The sequence below is a fragment of the Nelumbo nucifera genome, chromosome 2 (assembly GCF_055504915.1).
Source record: "Nelumbo nucifera cultivar China Antique chromosome 2, China Antique-T2T, whole genome shotgun sequence".
NCBI classification, from domain to species: Eukaryota; Viridiplantae; Streptophyta; class Magnoliopsida; order Proteales; family Nelumbonaceae; genus Nelumbo; species Nelumbo nucifera.
The window spans coordinates 40,527,731-40,548,452 of record NC_142650.1 but is presented as its reverse complement, the minus strand read 5'-3'; the positions used below and the strand labels follow the sequence as shown (position 1 = coordinate 40,548,452).

The 20,722-nt window shown below is 39.7% G+C and overlaps 1 protein-coding gene across 2 annotated transcripts in view; it reads left to right on the top strand.

Moving 5' to 3' along the window:
* The window catches only part of LOC104599201 (Radical SAM superfamily protein), a 32,892-nt gene extending 12,463 nt beyond the window's left edge, over positions 1-20,429 (top strand). For both annotated transcript variants that reach the window (XM_010261641.3, XM_010261642.3), the window contains exons 7-8: positions 855-965; positions 19,824-20,429. In XM_010261641.3, the coding sequence (XP_010259943.1) occupies positions 855-965; positions 19,824-19,907 (195 nt within the window). In that variant the 3' untranslated portion in view covers positions 19,908-20,429. The remainder of the gene's footprint in view (positions 1-854; positions 966-19,823) is intronic.
* The last annotated feature ends 293 nt before the right edge of the window (positions 20,430-20,722 follow it).

Here is a 20,722-nt window from a genome sequence, read left to right as displayed (position 1 = left end):
AAGATGCAAGGCAAGGTTCACACCTTTTTGAAGCAAGGCACAACATTTTTAAAAACTTCAGAAAATGCAAAAAAAATCAAACTAAATAAAAATATTAAAAATAGTATGAATTAAAAAATGCATACTTAAATTTCAAACTAAATGTTTTAAAAAGCTTATTGGCTTAACTTAACATGAATAAACATAATACATTAAACATGTTCAAAGTGAAAACGTAAAAAAAGAATCGAGCATAATATATAAAACATATTTAAGCAATCAATAATGCAAGCATATAAAACTTCCAATCTTTTTATTCCCAATCACATTACTTCTACAAGCATATAAAACATCACACGTTTCATTCTTAATTCTACAAACTGCCTTTGTATCAAACACCTTGAGGCAAGACCAAATGAGTCTGTGCTAGGGTCTTAAATTCTTAACCTGTACATAAAAGATTGGTTTTGTAATTTTAATTATGGTTCCTTATGTTTTGAAAAATGTCTTCATTAAGAAGTATGAATGAACAACATTAGCAAAGACATTTTGCCAAGGTGCGCATGGGCTTAGGTGCAATGTGCAAGACGCACCCGGCACATGCCCTTTCAAAGGGGCTGCACCTGGGCCCTAATGCACTTTGCCTGTGTGCCTAGGAGTGCATTCTAAATCACTGGATTCAATCATTCATGTAGCTGACCCCATATGATGATTTGTTTTTGGAGTCTGGCCAGTACTGAAAAATTCTTTCTAACACTCTAGGACTCCCCATCCCATCAGGATGATCTAACAGATTTTACCCACTTACTCTTAGATATAATGAATTTGTATGATTTATTGATCTTAATTAATAAGTGTTTTTTTTTTTGTTGCAGCCAACTCCCTTACACTTGACTGTTAAGGAATATGTCACCCCTGAGAAGTTTGATTTCTGGAAGGAGTATGGAGAATCGATTGGTTTTCATTATGTAGCCAGTGGCCCCTTGGTAAATTCTCCTTACTATTTTCCACTCAAATTATTCTTTTTATAGTTTGTCTTCTGAAGTCATTGAATAACTAGGATAGAAGTGTACATAAGTTATCTTTGAAACTAAACAAAGCCTGGACGCATGACTAGTCTATTTCAAAGAATTAAATGGATCAATGTGTTAGCTAGAAACTAAAGCCTCATAAAAACAATTAAGTTTTATCCAAAAGTTCACCAGCTTGCCAACATAATCATGGATTGAATTGAGCTTTTGCTTGATCAGTTACTAAAAGTGTAGTTCTCTCATGATTTGGCTCTAGGTTTATAAAAAATATATATGCTCACTGAGTTCTTGACTGCAAACCTTGTTGGTCCTCGGTGAAGGTAAGATAACTTAGAACAATTGGATTAAGAAACCTGTTTAACCTATATACTGGGTTTAACACTATTCAAGAGCCTGAAGGAATCAAGAGTGAATTGGCTTCTTTCTCTCTATGAGTTGAGAATAGGAAAATTGTACATCCCAGCTCAACTCCTAGTTGTTCCTTGTCATAATAATTAATTGTTTTCCTGCAATGCATTAAAATACATACAAGGTGTATGCTTAAAAGTGTGCTTCTGTGCAAGCATCCTCAAAATGTGCCGAGGCACTCAAGTATCATGAACCTTTTGCTTCGTGCATCGAAGTGTACTATGAGTTTTAAATACTACTCACAAGGGATAGAAAAGAAAATGAGTCACCATTAATCTTAAGGAATTCTAGTGACACAGACCACCCAAATATAAATAAAAGTAGTAAATAGAAAAAAAAAAGACTTCAAATGGTAATATGGTATGCAAGAAAGAAGAGAAGGGTTAGGAGTTAGAGTTCTGAAAAAAGATGTGGTCAAGTGAGTTTGATTCAATATATTCTTTTAATCATTTAGAAATAATAAGAGTGTTATCTCATTCTATGTTAAGAGAGGATTGACAAAAACAATTATTTGAAAAAGGGAAGATCTTTTAGATAAAATAGGTTTGGAAAGCGAAAAGGTCTAGGGGAGGTTAGATTGAGCATGACCCCAAGAGACTAAACAATAGGGTTTGGGTCTTCTTTATACATTCTTGTTTAGACTCAAAATAACCAGATACTGTTGGAATAGGGTTAGAATCCATCAGATGGATGGCCCAGCCATGCAAGATGACTGGCCAAACTTTCAAAAAAAAAAATCCGAACCTTCTCGGGAACCAATTTCTCGGTGATCATTCTTGCATCGAACTGAACCAGATTTGAAACCAAAAGGAAGGGAGAATATACCTGATACGGAGACCACAAATTGCAGCTCCCAAGGTGGTAGTTCACGCCCGATATCAGACCCAAAACCGTTCTCCAACTAAAAATGGCGCAGTGTATAGAGAACCGATTCAACAGCACTTGATTGCAGCAAATCTGCTATCCAACTTGCTTGGATTGAATGAGGTAAATGAGCCTGATCTTCCTCAACATTTTTCTTGCAAAAACTTGAAGAAAAACTTACCAAAATTCAGTTCTTGAAAGCCTAGGTCGAGTTAGGGTTTCTTGGCAGACAAAGAGAAGAAGAGAGAACAAGAGAGAGAGAGGTGTTCTGGTATTGTTTGCCCTCTTCTTCTTTTATCTCATTATGGAGCACTCTCCTAATCTAATTTAGGAGATTATCCAAACCTGATTTGGATCTAGACTCTATTAAGAGATAAACCTTATCCTCTTAAGAGGACAGGTGCTCCATACCCAATACCAAACCTAGATTCGACCCAGAGCACATGACAACAACAGCTTAATTAATCTTATTAATTTTGGGCCTTAGGCCCATTTACTTCAAAGGCTCGCGACCCAAGGTGTTGCATGGCCACTTTAGGCCTGATATTATAATGTGTGGGACCCCACAATGATCTCACACAAGCCCACATGGGTTCGACCTAACCTTTGAAAGAGGCTATGCCGAATTCAGTGCTCAGGGCAGTGAACCCCTGGCCCAATCAGCATTGGTCCAGTTTGGGCCCAACATTTACACCTAAATGATCCTTAGATTCAGCCACCCTATGAAGACCCAAGGATAATGGACTCATGTAAGACAAAGCCCATCAAGTAATCAACCCTGTAATGGTCTCTTATACTTAACCTCTCGGCCCATAATGATCAAAACACTGCCCGACAGGGAAGGACCTCTCCCCTGGTTGCAAGGTGTTGTGTCACACTCTCTACTCGGATGGATCCCGTGATTAAAACCTTTTGCAAACTTTTTTCATAAAATAGTAGTATATATAACATATAAATACTTTTGCAAAGCCAAATTTCAAACACAGATGAAATCCACTACCGGTAGTTTAGGTTTCCATTAGAGAGAGTGCAAACCCTGATATTTACTTTGTCTGACAAAGGTGCCAATCCTATTACTATGATCACCCACTCAGGTGAATTCTTAGACTACCCCAACATACCCAGGTATTTGACCCTTAATGGATTTCACTGGTTGGCATATCAAAGACAACCCAGTCCAACACCTAGTGCAATACCATAATTAAATCTGGGGTTATGTGTAGTTTTGCCTATCTATCTCCAAGGTCCAAGGCATAACTGGAAATTGGTCTGGGCTCAGTGTTTCTAATAAACACCCACTGGCTGTGCTTGGGGTCTAACCCTAGTAGTTGAGACAAGCTGCTCCAACTCCTTGGCAGCACACCAATGTCAGCCTTGTCAGGATAAATTCCCCAAGTCTATCCAATGGTTGAGAACATTCTAAACTAACATGAGTCTCTTAATTGTCCAGTTTAAGGGGTAATACACAGAAACATACCAATATTAACATGAAACAATAATGTACTTTATTCATTTACAAATAAATGTTTACGTACATCAATCTGATTGGAGCTAAGGGCATTCATTGTCTAATAGATACAACTCCTGATTGCTTAGGATTAAAGAAAAACCATACCAATAAGAACACTCAAACAAGGATTTAGATTTTTCCTAATAATACGTAATAATTCTACTACAACTAAACAAACTAAAACAACTACAAGATCGACCTCAAACAACTAATCTCATTAAAAACTTACACTTTGTAGTTAAAATGGCAGTAACTCCCTTAAATGTGTCGGTTTTAGAAGATCTTGGTCTTATTAGATAGATAACTCAATAACCTATCTAATAAGTAATAGCTCAATAATTCAATAAACATTTACTATTGAAAAATAGATTGAGAAAACAACGTACATGGTTTCAGCTAACAACCCTTCAGTTAGACTCTTTAAACCATTCTGACCTTTTAGGATGATTAGCCTAATCTGTAAGACACTAATAAGCTGAAGAATAAATTTGAAAAAAAAACAAAATTCAAATCAATAAAAATTACAAAATTGTCACTTGATAAGAAATTGGTGAAAATTGATATCTTTATTCATGAAATTTTCCTTGTTTTTGTGTTTGCATCAAAAGAGAAAGGAGCATTGAGTAAGAAACTTTTTTTTTTTGATAACTATAGTAGGAAATTATTTTGAATTAAGAAAATAAAAAAAAAATTGATATTTAAGCCTAATATTGGGTATGGTGGACTCACTTGAAAGTTGAATCACTTGACTCGAGTATGACCATAATTATCAGAAAATTGAACATTAAAAGATAGGAAGGTGAATGAATTTAAGAAAGAAAAGGGAAATGTAGAAATGATGATAATGAAAATTCATGGAAGCACACCAAATTGAAGTTTTGAAAATAAGATGCAATTTTGTTAGGGAAAATCTTTTGAAGAATTTTTTGTGGAGTTTCTCCTTAGGAAAGGAGAAGAGAACAGCATAAGATGCCTAAAAGTTAATGACAAGATGGTGTATGAAGTTGGAAGAATTAAAGAAGAAATTGTGGACTATTACTCAAACCTCTTCAAGAAGAGATGGAAGTTTAGACCTTAGTTGAATGGGCTGCACCTAAATATCATCTCTAATGAGGGAGAGGTAGAGTTGGTTAAACCATTTTCAGAGAAGTATGGGAAGCAGTAAAGCAGATAGAGGGAGATAAAGCACCAGACCCGATGGTTTCACAATGCAAATTTTCAAAGCAGGTTGGAATTTCCTTAAAAAGGATCAATTTAAGGTGTTTGATGGGTTTCACTCAAAAGTAGCATTAGAGGTGCCTTTACTCCATCCTAGGTTTAAAATGTTGGTGGAAATAATGGTCATCCAAATACCGGAAACATGTTGGAAATATTGGAAGCGTCCTATGGAAATATTGTAAAAATCTTAGACATGAGGAAACATTGTGAAATATGCAAAAGTGTTGAATGCTATTTCATGTGATGATAAAAGATGCATGCTAGATCCGTCTAAACTATCATCTTATTTGAAATCATCAAAACTACATGACAGAGGAGTTCAAGCAAACTTTAAATTCATAGAAAGTGCATAGATCACTCAAATAATTTATTATACAAAAAAAAACTAAGATTTGACTTCATGTTTGAAAAGAACTTTTAGCTGGCTTAAAGTGGGAATCATGTGCATTTGGTGGACAATAAAACTGTTATTCTACATATCTAAAATATTGTTACCAACTTATGTTATAATATCTCTTGAGATCCATATAGCACCAATGGCTTTCATTGGGGAATATGTCGATTCTAATAATATTTTGTGTGGTACCCATGGAAATGGAAATATGTAGTGGAAATATAAGGAAATTTGTGGACATTTTAAACCATGACTCCACCTTTATTACCTTGGTCCCCAAGAAAGACTATGCCTGTGATATAAAGGATTATACCTTTTTTTTTTATCAATAACACTTTCATTAACTCATCAATAGAAGAATTACATTAGGAAGACAAACACACTTATCTTCCAAGAACAACAAAGAACCTCAAGAAAAGGAAAAAAAGAAAGAAAACACACTATAGTTACAACTTAGCCCAAAATAGTGAATCCCTTTCTGCCCCTTGTTTAGCTAAACCGTCAGCTATGGAATTAGCCGATCTTTTAACCCAACGTATCTTAACTTCCATCTCCTGCACCAGCCACTTGAATTTCCTCCTCTCATTATTGTACTTCCATAAGCCATTGTGATCTTTAATCAGCCACCCTATCACCACCTCTGAATCCTCTTCAATAAAGAGTTTCCTGATGTTCAATTCCTTAGCTTTCTGGACTCCTTCCATAACTGCAAAGATCTCAGCTCTAAGGGAGTCACCCACTCCAATTGGGCCTGAGAACATGGCAGAAATGACCCCATTTTCATCCCTAAAAACACCCCCAATCCCTGATTGTCCCGGATTTCCCATGCTACACCCATCAAAGTTTAGTTTCACGAATCCACTAGGTGGAGGGGTCCAAGCCACACTCATTACTGATTTAGTCTGTGTGCAACTTGCAATTTCACCCCACTTCCTCAACATGTCATCCACAGTGAAATCTGTGAAAAGCTCCAAAGATTTCAGCCATTGTACCGCCCTAATATGAATGATAGCCCTCAGATCTGCTGCTCCTCTCTGAGCTTTTGAGAATATCCTGGAGTTTCTTTCTTCCCAAAGTGTCCAACATACTGCAGCCCTTAGTCCTCTCCACATTGTCCTTCCCCTTTTTATCCGCCACCTGAAAAGAGAAGGGGAATATAAAGGATTATACCCATAAGCCTAATAGGTAGTGTCTATAAAATCCTCTCCAAGGTTTTGGCTTCAAGAATGAGGAAAGTTATGGACAAAATTATTTCATCTTCTCAAGGTGCTTTTGTAAAAGGAAGACAAATTTTAGATGGGTTCTTATTGCTAATAAATTAATTGACTCTAGACAAAGGGAACGAGGGGATGGAGTCCTTTTTAAGACTGACTTAGAGAAAGCATATGATCATGTTAATTGGAGCTTAGTAGACCATATTTGGTCAAAAATGAATTTTCCATCAAAGTGGAGGAACTGAGTCAGGGTATGCATTTCAACTCCATTCTCAATTTTAGTCAATGATTTGTCATATGGAAGATTCAAAAGCTGAAGAGTTTTAAGGCACGAAGACCCACTCTCTCCTTTCCTCTTCAATTGTGTGATGGAAGCACTTAGCAAAATGACTTATAGAATAGTAGAAGGGGGGGCTTCAAAAATGAATTTCCCATCAAAGTGGAGGAACTGAGTCAGGGTATGCATTTCAACTCCATTCTCAATTTTAGTCAATGATTTGTCATATGGAAGATTCAAAAGCTGAAGAGTTTTAAGGCACGAAGACCCACTCTCTCCTTTCCTCTTCAATTGTGTGATGGAAGCACTTAGCAAAATGACTTATAGAATAGTAGAAGGGGGGGCTTTATTCAAGGCAATGTTTTAAAACACGAAGGTGTGACGCGAGGCGTTCCACTACCTAGAGGCTTGAGGCATAGTTTAGAACGCAAGAGGCGTAAGCCTCCCGAACACAAGGAGGCTTACGCGCCTCCTTAAGAGGAGGGGGGTTAGGAGGAGGATGAAGAGGAATGAGGGATCTCATTTTTTCTTTATTTTTAATAAAAATCTTTTATATTAAGAAGAATAAAGATGCACAACATTAGTTGAAAGGGGTGTGACAAGACCCTCCTAACTCAAAAAAACAAATTGGGATGCATCGAAAAGGAGGCGGGGGGGGGGGGGGGGGGGGGGTCTGGGGGGCGAATCCCCCCAGCCGAAGGGGCAGGGGGCAAACCACTTTTTTTCCCCTTATCTTTTCTTCCCTTCCCTTTCCTTTTCTTTCTCTTTTTTTCTTCTCTTTCTTTTTCTTTTCTTTCCTTTCCATTTCCTTTTCTTTTCTTTTTTCTTTTTTTTTTTTTTTCTGTCTATTTATATAAGATGTGCATGAGGCATACGCCTCTAGCATGCCTCATGAAAAAAACGCATGAGGCTTACACCTCTTGCACCTGAGGCGTACTCCTCAGAGGTGTCTGTGCCTCTGGCATACACCACAGGGCGTTTTGGGAGCGCCTTGCTTGGAGGCGCGCCTCAAGGCGTACACCTCTCACGCCTTTTAAAACACTAATTCAAGGTTTTAAGGCTGGTTTAAAACTTGGAATAGATCCCTATCCTTTAGTTTCCGGATGACACTTTTCTTTTCTTTTGCAACACTACAGTTGATAATGTAACTTATGTGGAGTATATATTAAGATGGCTTTATGTGATTTTTGGCTTGAGAATTAATCTAAGCAAAAGTGAGCTAATGATGGTGGGGCAAGAGAATAGGGTTGACCAACTGGTTAGGTTGCCAGGTGGGAAAACTACCTTCCACTTATTTGGGTCTGCCTCTTTGTTCTAAAGGAACATCTTGAGTAGTATGTAGGGTGCTACATTAGGAGACGTCTATCACTCCATCCACATCATTTGTGACTACATCAGGTAACTTGGCTGCTTTTTATGTGTCATCAGCAAGGTTTAAAATATCGATACGATATTCTCGATATGGGGTGTATCGTATCAGTATCGGAAAACACCAATATGGGATACACTACAACTAGAGGTGTATCCTTCTAGTCATGCGTATCGGTCTGATATGCCATCATATCAGTACGTATCATACAGTATCGGCTGATGCGGTGTATGAACCTATACAGAGGTGTATCAGACAACAAGCATTTTTTACTCCATAATGAAAAAAAAAGAGGCACCGGTGTGATTTGAACCCAAGTCACCCAGCGCCCAAGACTTAAATTCGTCCCTAACCACTTTGCACCTTTCATTTTATGATAATGAATGTAATAAATTAACTTTAATGTCCACATGCAATCCAAATAAATAACATACACTTATATTCAACAACTCCAACTACAAATTGAAAAGAATAATATTCAAAGTTGGTATTTTTTTTATAAGTATTCAAAGTTAATATTTCATAAACTATTAGAATAAATGATCTATCAAATGAACATTTATATCAAAAAATGATTTTTAATCTTAAGAAATTTATACAAATAAAAGTACTGCTTTTAGTGCTGGCCGCCCTACTAAGGGTATTCATGTAATTGTATTTACATTACAATCAAAGAATAAAAGATCATTATGGGGAACTAGAGAGAGGTTCGGTTGGCTCTCTTCTTACCTTTCTTCCTTTCTCTTCCGTCTTCTTCTACACTTTCTCTCTTCTATCTTCTTCCATCTCTCTTTCTCTCTGCTTTATTTTGAATTTATACAAGTGAGATTGACAACTAATATATTTATGGAATTTGTATGCATTTCCCTAATATATACAAGCGTTTCCATAATTTTTGTCCATATCCATGCATTTCCAAAATGTATCCGTATCTGTATACATATCCGAGTTATCTGATATTATATTCGATACCAATACTTTGATCCTTGGTCATCAGTTCTTACTAAGCCCCCTTGGATTATTAACTTGGGGGTCTCTCAACTCGTATGACTGGTAAGCTCCACTTGTTTTCCTCCTATAGTTATCTAGTAAAGATAAGGTCAGATTGTTTGATGGTTCTTTTCTCTACCATTGCTGGTCAAGGACCTGTCTCTCTTCCTTCTAACAAAGATAATGTTTTGTTTGGCATCATCATTATCTCAGTCATTTGTCCTAAGTCATTGGGAGTTTTATTTCCATAATTGTTTAAGGCTATTAGTGTGTCATTTCTTTATTGTCAGATTTGTCAATTGAGCAAGCATTATAGAACCAATTTTTTCACAAAATAATAAAAGAGCATCTTCTCTTTTCTAAATTGTTTACTTTGATGTATTGAGGCTTGCTTACTTGTCAATTTAGTAAGCACTTTAGAACCAATTTCACAAAATAGTAAAAGAGCATCTTCTCCTTTCCAAATTGTTTATTCTAATGTATGGGGCCTTGCTTCTATTGTAGCTAAAGGGGGATATTGGTATTTTATTAGCTCTATTGATGACTACTCTTGGTACATGTGGATTTATCCACTTTTATCTAGAGAGGAAGAAGATTTATCCAAAAAAAAAAAATCTAGAGAGGAAGTTCCTAAAGTTATTCGGGATTTTTATCTCATGGTTTTTACACAATTTAATGTTGAGATAAAAATATTTCAATCAGATAGTGCCAAAGAATATTTGAAGAAGTTTTTTTGCATCTTGCAGTTCCATTTATAGAAGTTCATGCCCAAATACACCACCAAGGTTCAAAATTTCGATACGATACATCCCATATCGGGTGTATCGTGTTGTTGGCTTAACGATACGCCCCTACGGGGGTCGTATTGGGGTGTGACCTGGTTCAGGGGGTAGACCAGCCTTAGACCAATCCCTCTGAACCAGTTTCAAAGAAAAAAAAGGAGAGTGTGCTTCAATACAGGCAGATATGCCCCTACCAGCATATCGGTCTGTGTCGATATTTTAGACCTTGTACACCACAAAAAAAATGGTATTATGGAACGAAAGCATTGCCATCTTGAAAAATTCTCATACTCTTTTACTTTATATTGATATCCCAAAGAGGTTCTAGTTGGATGCTATGCTAACTGCTACCTATCTGATCAATAGGATGCCTTCCCAGGTTCTACATTAACGAGTCCCACATTAGTGGTTTTTCCCTCAGTCTATCTTGTTCTCTATTCCTTTATGTATCTTTGAATGTTGTTTTTTGTCCATAACCTTTGTCCATCTCTTGGTAAGCTTGATGCTAGGTCTATCCCTTAAGTGTTTTTTGGGTATCCTTCCTTACAGAAGGGATATAACTGTTTTGACTCTAAGTCCTAGCAGTACTTGATTTCCATGGATGTTGTTTCTTTGAGAGTCACCCCTTCTTCCATGTCTCTCCTCAAGGGGGGAATGTTATCTTAGATATGCAGGTACAACAGGTTCAGCTCCCTCTTCCCATTCCTTATTCTTTTCCTCTTTAGGTTTTTGCTCGTAATTGCTCTTGTTGCTACTGGGACCATCAAAGCTTCCAAGGCATTGAATGAACAGAGACTATGCTCAGAATCCTTAAGGTATGATTATATAATAAAATCTAAAGAAGAGGTTAAATGTTCCCATTGTCATCTATAACCATAAGGGTGTTTGTGTACTACTAAACACCTCATTGCCCATTTTACCTCATGTAATCATCTATCTTATTCCGTTCTTTCCTAATAGCTATTTCACATGTTTCCATCCCTAAGAACGTAACATAAGCCCTGGTTTCTCCTGAACGAACAAATTCTATGAGGGAGGAAATTTTATCCCTACATAAGAATAATATATGGGAGTTAGTTGATCTTTTTGAGGGGAAGGAGCCAGTTGGGTGCATATGGTTTTTAACTGTTAAGCATAAGGCTAATGACTCGGTGGAAAGATACAAGCTAGATTGGTGACAAAGGGATTGACACAAGTTTATAGAGTAGCTGCAAATCCTCTCTTGCATGATCAGAGCATGCACATAAAGGTTGACAAGCATTTCTATAGAAGATTGAAAGGGGAGAAGTGTGTATTACTTGTACAAACTCCAGGGATCAACTGAATTGATGCATTTACTAAGGGTGTAAATTCCTTGTGCCATGTGTTTTCGTCTGTTGCCATTGTCTGAGATGGTGAGAGGGTGAGAGGTGATAGTTTTGCCATTGTCTGAAAGCATGGGGAGGATCTGTTGCCATTGTCTGAGCTGGTGAGAGGGTGAGAGGGTGAGGAACTGAGATGGGAGAATTTGTGGAGGTAGGCCGTTGGAAAAAAGCTTTGAAGATTGAATCTAAGGAGCTCCTATTTGAGGAACTGAGATTAAATGGTCAGCTGAGCTTGAAAATCAGGGAAGCAAAGAGAGGGATGGTGCTGTTAGAAGGGGTGGGGGTAATTGAAGAGCTCAAGGAGTTTGTGGAAGGTGCAAGTAACAAAGGCAAGCAAAATAGTTGGAAACAGCTTCTCTCAGAAAATGGAAGAAGGGTTGTTGTAGAGTGTAAGAGAAACCTTAAAGGTTATTTTATCTCCTTGACAGAATTTTGTGGCAAGGGTAGAAAGCAGATGATCTGCTTTCCAGAAGGAAGGAAGAATCAGGGCTGGAAGGCAGTTCATGGCGCCTTATGTGAACTGCTGAAACGCCTGAGTGTTAAAAGAGAAGCAATAGTAAAAAGGAAGATAAGCAGTTCTAGTAGTATGGTGAACAATATTAAGCAAGAGACTCTTTTAGTGATAGCTGGGGCAGGTAAATACAGAATGGGAGTAAACATACAGAGAGGTGATTGGGAAAGTAAACTGATAGTTAAAGCTTCAGCTCCCATTCTTGACTGGGGGAAAGTTGCAGATCTGTTAACAGCAAGTTTAAAGTTGAAGAGCACATTTATTTTAACACCTTTTGAGAAGGACAAGGCTTTGCTGGATCTGCTTGAGAACAGAGTAGAAGTTGAGGCTTTAAATATCCAAGCTAAACTTGGAAATTTCACAGTATCAAGATGGTGTCCGGGATCAAACTCCAAAGATTTCTTTGTTGAAGATGGAGTGTTGGTGCGTCTTTTAGGTCTTCCCTTTCACCTGTGGAAGCAAGAAACTGCTGAAGCCATTGCTTTGATGTGTGGAGGATCACTAGGAGGTGCCTTTTGGGGAGACCTTCGTTCAGCTTCCATTTTATTGAATGGAGTAAAACATGAGGAGATTCCTCGGAAGATAGAGGTGCTAGTCGAAGGGCATTGCTACTCAGTGTGGCTGGCTTCATCCACTGAATCGATGCTCTGGAAAGAGGCTCGTAGGGAGGGAGATGAGAAGGTTGAAGAAGAGCTGCGTGGCAAGAAAGGGTTGGAGGATTCAAACAAGAAAAGCACTTTCACTAAAATGGAAAAACATTTGCTGGAGAAACAAAAGGGTAGCAGGCAGGGGGTGGGATTTTCGCGTGTGGAAGCAGTGAACAGTCTGGAGGGTGGTAGGTCCTTTGCACAGGTTGTAACCGGCGCCAAGACTTTTTTGAACAAGGAAAAGGGGTTGGTCCAAGGAAGAACCGAATATAGACCTATTAAAACCAAACCGGGGCCGGGGTTGGATGTGCGTGACCTTAAAAGTCATGTGAGCTCGCGGGTGTTTAAGAATGGGCCAAAGCAAAAGCCCATGTGGGCTGCTAATGGTATTTTTAAAGGCCCAAACAGGTCAGTGGGCCCAACCCAGCTTGTTAAAAAGGCACGTGAGCCTTTAATGAAACACGTGACTGGGGTTTCGACTATGATAGACATCGGTTACGGTCTATCATCGTCCCCAGCCACGAGCCAAAAGGAGGAATGCGCGCAGCGCCGGAAACCAGAAAAGAAGAGGGCGTTACAGTGGGTCTCCCGACGAAGTTTGAAGGAGCTTAGCTCCGTGCGAGGCTTCTCAGAGAGGCCGAAGCCAAGTTTCACTAGGGGAAGAACTAAAGAGAAGAAAGAGAAGTTTGAAGGATGGGTGTAGTGCGGTGAAGGCGATGATGAATCGGAGGACCTTTCTATTGATGGCTCTAGCGTGGACAGTGTAAATGATGAAGGCAGCTGTGATGGAGGTGATATGGAAGGGTGGAATACTGCAAGATTATTCCAGGGTGAAGACTGCAATCGGCTTATCTCACTCCCAAGACCACAGAGTGCGCAAGGTTTATCAGAAGGGGAAAATCGGGAGAACCGGAAGCAGAGCAGGAATACGCCATCTAGGGGTGACCTAGGGGTAGAGTGGAAAGATCACCAGGTTGACCAAAGGGCAGAAGTACTTCCCAACCAACTCAGGAAGATAATTGTTTACCAACCTCCGAAACAAGAGAAGGAGGCCGGGAGCAGTCTTATTCTAGCTTGTCCATCAGTCCCAGGTAACCATGTGATTTCGGTTTGTGCTACTAATGTGTCTCATGTGTCTTTGGTTCCAGATTCCGTTCCTGTACTATGTCCTGTAGCCCATGAATATGCAGCCGAGCTAGTAGGCGGGTTCTTTGAGGAGGGGGAGAGGGGGAGAGGGGGAGAGGGGAAGGAAGGATTGTGGGAAGGTGCGGGAAGAAAGGTATAGGAGTGGAAAAGTGTGGGAAATCATTGAAAGAGTGTTTAAGGATGTGGAAGGGAAGCTGATTTGGAGGAGGGAAGGGGAGGAAGGAAGAGAGGAGGGGTTAGTGGAGAGGAGGGAAAGGAATGAGGGTAGAGATGGAGAGGATTACGGGGAGAAAGCAGGGAAGGAGGGAGGTAACATTAAGGGGAGGAAGGTTGGAGAGGAAAGAACTGAGGTGGGACTAGAGGAGAGGAAGGAAAGGTAGGTGGACAGAGATGAAGGGGATTCTATAGGAAGGGTAGGGGTGGTGGAATCGGGGAGAGAAGACACGATAGCAGAATTTGTAGGGAAGCTGGGCTGTAGGCTGGAAGATTTGAACGAGTTGAAAGAAAGTTTACAGAAGAGGAAGATGCAGATCATAACAAAGAAGAGGAGGTTGAGTGAAGTAGAGAGATTAAAGAGAGATGTAGAAGGAGACAAGAAGCTCGAGTTTAAAGGAGATAGAAGGAAAGGGGGAAAGTAGTGAGTAAGTCGCAAGGGGTTTGCAAAAAGAAGCGGAATGAAGATTCTTAGTTGGAATGTGAGGGGAATTGGGAGTGCGAAGAGAACAACAATAAAAGAGGTAATAAGACAGTATGACCCAGACATTGTGCTGCTGCAAGAGTCTAAGAGAATGGAGTTTAATGACAAATGGGCAAGGAGTGTATGGAAAGCCAGGGGGATTAGCTGGGTGGCGGCTCCATCGTGGGGTGCTTACGGGGGGATTGTAATAATGTGGAAGAGGGATGTGGTTGAAGGTCTGGAGGAGTTGATCGGAAAGTACTCAGTTTCCATGAAGTTTAAGCAGCAAGAGGATGATTATATGTGGGTGCTCACAAATGTTTACGGACCGAATGACTACAGAGAGAGAAAGGAGTTGTGGGAGGAACTGGCTGATGTTAGAGGGTTGTGGGATGGGCCTTGGTGCATGGGTGGGGATTTCAATGTGATTAGATTCTCGGAAGAGTCCAACAAGGTTAACCAGAGGGTGACAAAAAGCATGAGGAAGTTTAACAGTTTTGTGGATGCCTTTGAGCTTAAAGAGATTCCCCTAGCACATAAGGCATTTACATGGTCAAATCTCCAATATAGACCCATTTGCTCTAAGCTGGATAGATTCCTGTTCTCTTTGGATTGGGAAGAACATTGGGGAACCTTGGATGCTAGAGCTCTCCCAAGGGTGACCTCGGATCACTGTTCCATAGTGTTATGTAAGGAGGAAAGAAGGTGTGGAGGTCCTACCCCCTTTAGATTTGAAAATATGTGGTTACTTCATCCAGGGTTTCCTAACAAAGTGAGGGAGTGGTGGCATGAGTGTAACCCGTTGGTGGAGTGGGAGGGGATGAGATTCCATAAGAAACTACAATTCTTGAAAGCAAGAATCAAGGAGTTGAATTTGATGGAGTTCGGGAGGACAGAAGAAAGAAAGGGAGACTTGATGAAGAAGATTGAAAGACTTGACTTTAAAGAGGAAAGGGGAGAATTTGGAGAGGAAGACAATGACCTCAGGAGAGAATTGAGAAGACAGTTAGAGGACTGCCTGCATAAGGAGAAAATTAGCTGGAGGCAAAAATCTCGGTGTAAATGGGTGCAAGAGGGAGATAGAAACACTAGGTATTTCCACTCTCTAGCAGATGGCAGGAGAAAGAAGAACTTTATCTCCAAATTGGTAGTAGATGGAGTTGAGTTAGTACAGCAAGAGGAGATTGCCAGGGCCTGTGTGGAGCACTTCAAATCTATTCTAAGAAGGCCTGTGAGTAGAAGGGTGTGGGTAGAAGGTTTGGATTGGCCAGATGTAGGGGTGGAGAACAGGAGAAGGATAGAAATAAGCTTTAATATAGAAGAGATCAAGGAGGCTGTGTTTTATATGGATAAAACAAAAGCTCCAGGGCCGGATGGGTTTACAATGGCTTTTTATCAGGATTGTTGGGATATCTTGAAAGATGATCTCTTGCGGGTGTTTGAGGAGTTTTTCAGGAGAGGAATTGTCAATCCGGGTGTGAACTCTACATTTATAGCCTTAATTCCAAAAAAGAAAGATGCATCCCACCCGAAGGATTTTAGGCCAATAGGCTTGGTTAATAGCTTGTATAAGATCATTGCAAAAGTGTTGTCTTTGAGGCTGAAGAAGGTACTGCCAGATATCAATGCACACTATCAAGGAGTTTTTGTGAGTGGAACACAAATTACAAACCAGATTTTAATTGCTAATGAGAGTGTGGAGAACTTTAAGAGGGATAAGAAGAAGGGAGTGGTCTGTAAGCTGGACCTGGAAAAGGCTTATGACTTGGTGGACTGGGAGTTCTTGAGGAAAGTTTTAACTAAATTCGGGTTTGGGGCTAGATGGTGTAAGTGGATCATGGGTTGTGTCCGGAATTGTCATTATTCAGTGCTAGTGAATGGGACAGTGGTAGATTTCTTTCCAGCCAGTAGGGGTATAAGACAAGGAGACCCCCTTTCTCCTTTCTTGTTCATTTTAATTGCGGAGGTTTTGGGGAAACTGATTCACAGAGAAGATTCTAGGGGGCTCATTAGAGGCTGGAGGGTTGGGAGGGTGGAAACCCCCCTCACTCACTTACAGTTTGCTGATGACACGATTCTGTTTTGTGAAGGTGGTAATGTGAGGTTTATCAGGAACTTAAAGTCGATGATACAACTGTTTGAGAAAATGTCCAATTTAAAGGTTAACCTTGGGAAAAGCTGTGTAGTGGGGGTGAATTTGGAGGAGGGAGAGTGCTGAAGTGCTGGGGTGTGAAGTTTCGGGGTGGCCTCTGAACTACTTAGGATTACCATTAGGTGATAATCCCAAGAGAGAGAGTTTCTGGAACCCGGTGATGGAAAGGTTTGAAAAAAGATTGGTATCCAGGAAAAAGAATTACCTCTCTCTTGGTGGGAGAATTACACTAATTAAGGCCACGCTTGCTAACTTACCCATCTTTTTCATGTCGGTGTTTAAAATTCCAGTGAAGATTGCTAACAGATTAGAGAAGATAATGAGAGATTTCCTGTGGGAGCTGGGAGAAGAGAAGAGGGATCATAGAGTTAGCTGGGAGATAGTGTGTAGGAGTAAGTCGTGTGGTGGTTTGGGGCTTGGGAGTATTAGGAGAAGGAATATGACTCTACTGGGGAAGTGGTTGTGGAGGTTTCCTATGGAGAAGGAGAAGCTATGGGCTAGAATAGTGGCAAGTATTCATGGGTTGGAGCACAATGGATGGGACGCTGGAATCAGAGCTAGGATCACAAACAATTCTCCTTGGAAAGCCATTCATGACCTGCTACCAATTTTCATTCCTAATATCAGGTATGACTTGAATTCCGGTAACTCCATAAAATTTTGGGAACAAACCTGGGTGGGGAACGCCCCTCTAAAGGATCAATTTCCGTCTTTGTATGCTCTTTCTGATTTGAAAAATGAGTCGATCTCGTCTTTCACCACCCCGTCCTCTTCCACTTCTGGGATTGGGTGGAACTTGGGTCTAAGAAGGGATTTGAGGGACTCAGACTTCGACTGTATTTCGAGCCTTCTTGCACTTCTTGATATGTTGTCTTAGACCCCACTAGGGCGGATTCTAGAATTTGGACACCTACCCCCAATGGCATTTTCTCTTGTGCTTCGTTCTTCAAAACTCTTAAGTCAGCCCACCAGTCCTACCTTTCCCCCTTTCCCTGTTGGTGAGGTTTGGTGCAGAGCTATACCTCCTAGGGTTGGTAGTTTTTGTTGGGAAGCCTATCTGGAAAGAATCAACACCGGTGATCTACTCCAAAAGAAGAGACCCAATACTTGCTTGTCACCTCAGTGGTGTGTTCTGTGTAAAGCAGATGGGGAGACTGGTTTTCACCTAATGGTGTCTTGCCACTTCGCGAGGTCATTGTGGGATTGGGCTTTCTCCTTATTTGGATGCAGCTAGAATCCCCCATCAGACATGCAGGGCCTTTTCTCACCTTCCTTTTTCAGGTGGCGGTTAAAAAGGGGAAGGACAATGTGGAGAGGACTAAGGGCTGCAGTATGTTGGACACTGTGGGAAGAAAGAAACTCTAGGATTTTCTCAGAAACTCAGAGAGGAACAGCAGATCTGAGGGCTATCATACATTTTAGGGCAGTACAGTGGCTGAAATCTTTGGAAATATTCACAGAGTACACTATGGATGACATGTTGAGGAAGTGGGGTGAAATTGCAAACTGCACGCAGACCAAGTCAGTAATGAGTGTGGCTTGGACCCCCCCCCCCCACCTAGTGGATTCTTGAAATTAAACTTTGATGGATGCAGTAGGGGAAACTCGGGACAGTCGGGGATCGGGGGTGTTTTTAGAGATGAAAATGGGGTCATCTCTGCTATGTTCTCAGGCCCAATTGGAGTGGGTGACTCCCTTAGAGCTGAGATATGTGCAGTTATGGAAGGAGCCCGGAAAGCTAAGGAATTGAACATCAAGAAACTTATAATTGAAGAGGATTCAGAGGTGGTGATAGGGTGGCTGACTAAAGATCAAAATGATTTATGGAAGTATAATAATGAGAAGAGGAAATTCAAATGGCTGGTGCGGGAGATGGAAGTTAAGACATGTTGGATTAAAAGATCAGCTAATTCCCTAACTGACGGTTTAGCAAAACAAGGGGCAGAAAGGGATTCTTTGTTTTGGGCTAAGCTGTAACGTTGGTGTCTTTGTATCTTTGTATTTTCTTTTCTCATTTCTTGAAGTTCTTTGTGACTCTTGGAAGATAAGTGTGTTTGTCTTCCACTTGTAAATTTTCTACTGATGAATTAATGAAAGTGTTATTGATCAAAAAAAAAAAGATCCTTGTGCCATATCAAATTATGTAACAAGTTGGGAATGATTGACATCTATGACCCAACTTGAGGGCGAGTGTTGAAATGTATTCATGTATGCACTTTTTATAGGTGCAGGGGTATATTAGTAATTTCATGTTTTATTATGCCACCCTAATAAAATAAGAGCGGAACACCGCCAGCCACTCTATTGGAGATTCTTCTCACTTCTCATCTTTTCTCTCCTGTCTCCTCTTTTCTCTCTGTTTTCTTATCTGCTAAAGATCTGGTTCCCATGTTTTTCACCTTTGTTTCATAAGAGAATGAAACACATTGAAGTAGCCTAGCACATTGTGAGAGAGAAGCTTATGAATGGTGACATATCTACACCTTATGTCAAGTCTGAATATTAACTAGCAGATATATTTATTAAAATCTTGAGTCAAGGTAGAATAGGTTACATTTATAACAAGCTGGAGAAGTATAATATGATGTAATAGAGTAGGCAGTAGAGCAGTTCTGTGCATTTACTCTAATTGCTTAGGAGGGATAGTCTTGCCATTTGAGTTGTACTCCTGTTTTAGACTGTTTAGTATAAATGTTAGTTTTATTTTATTTATTGTTTTGTGCTTCATAGTATAATATTAGTTGAACACCGGTGATGATATGTTTTCTTGCCGCACTCTTCTTTCTATATTTTTTCCTCCCCTCTTTTGCCCTTGGATCTCTTTCTTCTATTTTTCTGCTCTTTTGAATAGGTCGCAAGTTTCATGACAATATTCACTCTTGTTGAGCTCCCAACAGGATAAGACATTGGTGAGGATGACCCAGTTCTGCTCAATCACCGGACTGTGTTGTGTACTAAACATTTAGACATTGGATAGACTTGTGGCCAAGGGAACCTTGCAAGAAAACCCATTGTTTAATAAAGAAAAATAGTAGCATAGTAACAAAGAAAACGTGGTAGTGTTGTGCAAACATGCAACGTAAACTATCATCCATTTTTGTTTTATCAGTGATCATAGTTTGTCCGAACAAGCGAAGGCTTCACACATCAAGGGCCATAGGCCACATGGTCCAATAGTAACCCCATTTTGTGTATACCATTATGATCCCCTCCCAATACACAAACAAACAAAACCCAAAAGAAAAAGAAAACAGACTACTGCATCTTTGTCTGATGGTTTCATTTTTCTAGGTTCGGTCATCATACAGGGCGGGGGAGCTCTTTGTTAAGACCATGGTCAGAGATAGGGCCAACAAAAGCTCTAGTACATTATAGCGATCAAAGCTCTCATGGTATCCATTAAGGCTTAACAAGTGCAAGAAACTGCAAACGTAGGTGGATGTGGAGCTGACAATTTGTGCAGATGTGTTTATAAGTCATTCTAATGTTCCAAGAAGCTCATCCAATTGATCATATTATTCCAAGTTAAAAAGCCTTCTGCAACTATGGTGATAATCATTTCAGGGGTATTCATGTTAACTGTAAGGTGACAGCAGCCTATGGTATTGCTATGGACTGTATTTTCTGCTCAGGTCTGCGATCGTGGGGGCAAACTTTACCCAGTCTTTTTGTTGGATATAATATTTTTTTTTAAGTTGGATATAATTTCTGAATGCACTTTCATCTGTTATATGGTAAAAAGCATTAGAATGGGGCAAAATCTGTATGTTCTTATTACCGCTTTTCACCCGTTCTATGTATCAGTGCTCTGGGGTTGTGGCCACATTACTTTAACATTGATATTTTTTTATGAATAGTATTTCGTTCTGGGCCTGTGACCAGGTGTTTTTCTATCAACTTTGTTATTCCGTAATACATTAGTAGTTTGGTTAAATTAAGTGGGTATGCAAATGATAAGCACCCTTTTCCTAAGCTGCAGTTGCAAACGGATTGGATCAAATAGGATATACCTAAATCAAAATTTGATTGGTGATGTTGGGATTAAATATGTATCGTATTCGTTAAAATTATTAATGAAAGTTTTTCAATAAAATATTATTAATGAAATGAATTGAAAAATGACTGATATTGTATGCTGCGAATAAAATGGTTTTAAAATAGATTCTGTGAGAGTTGAAACCAAGGCTATA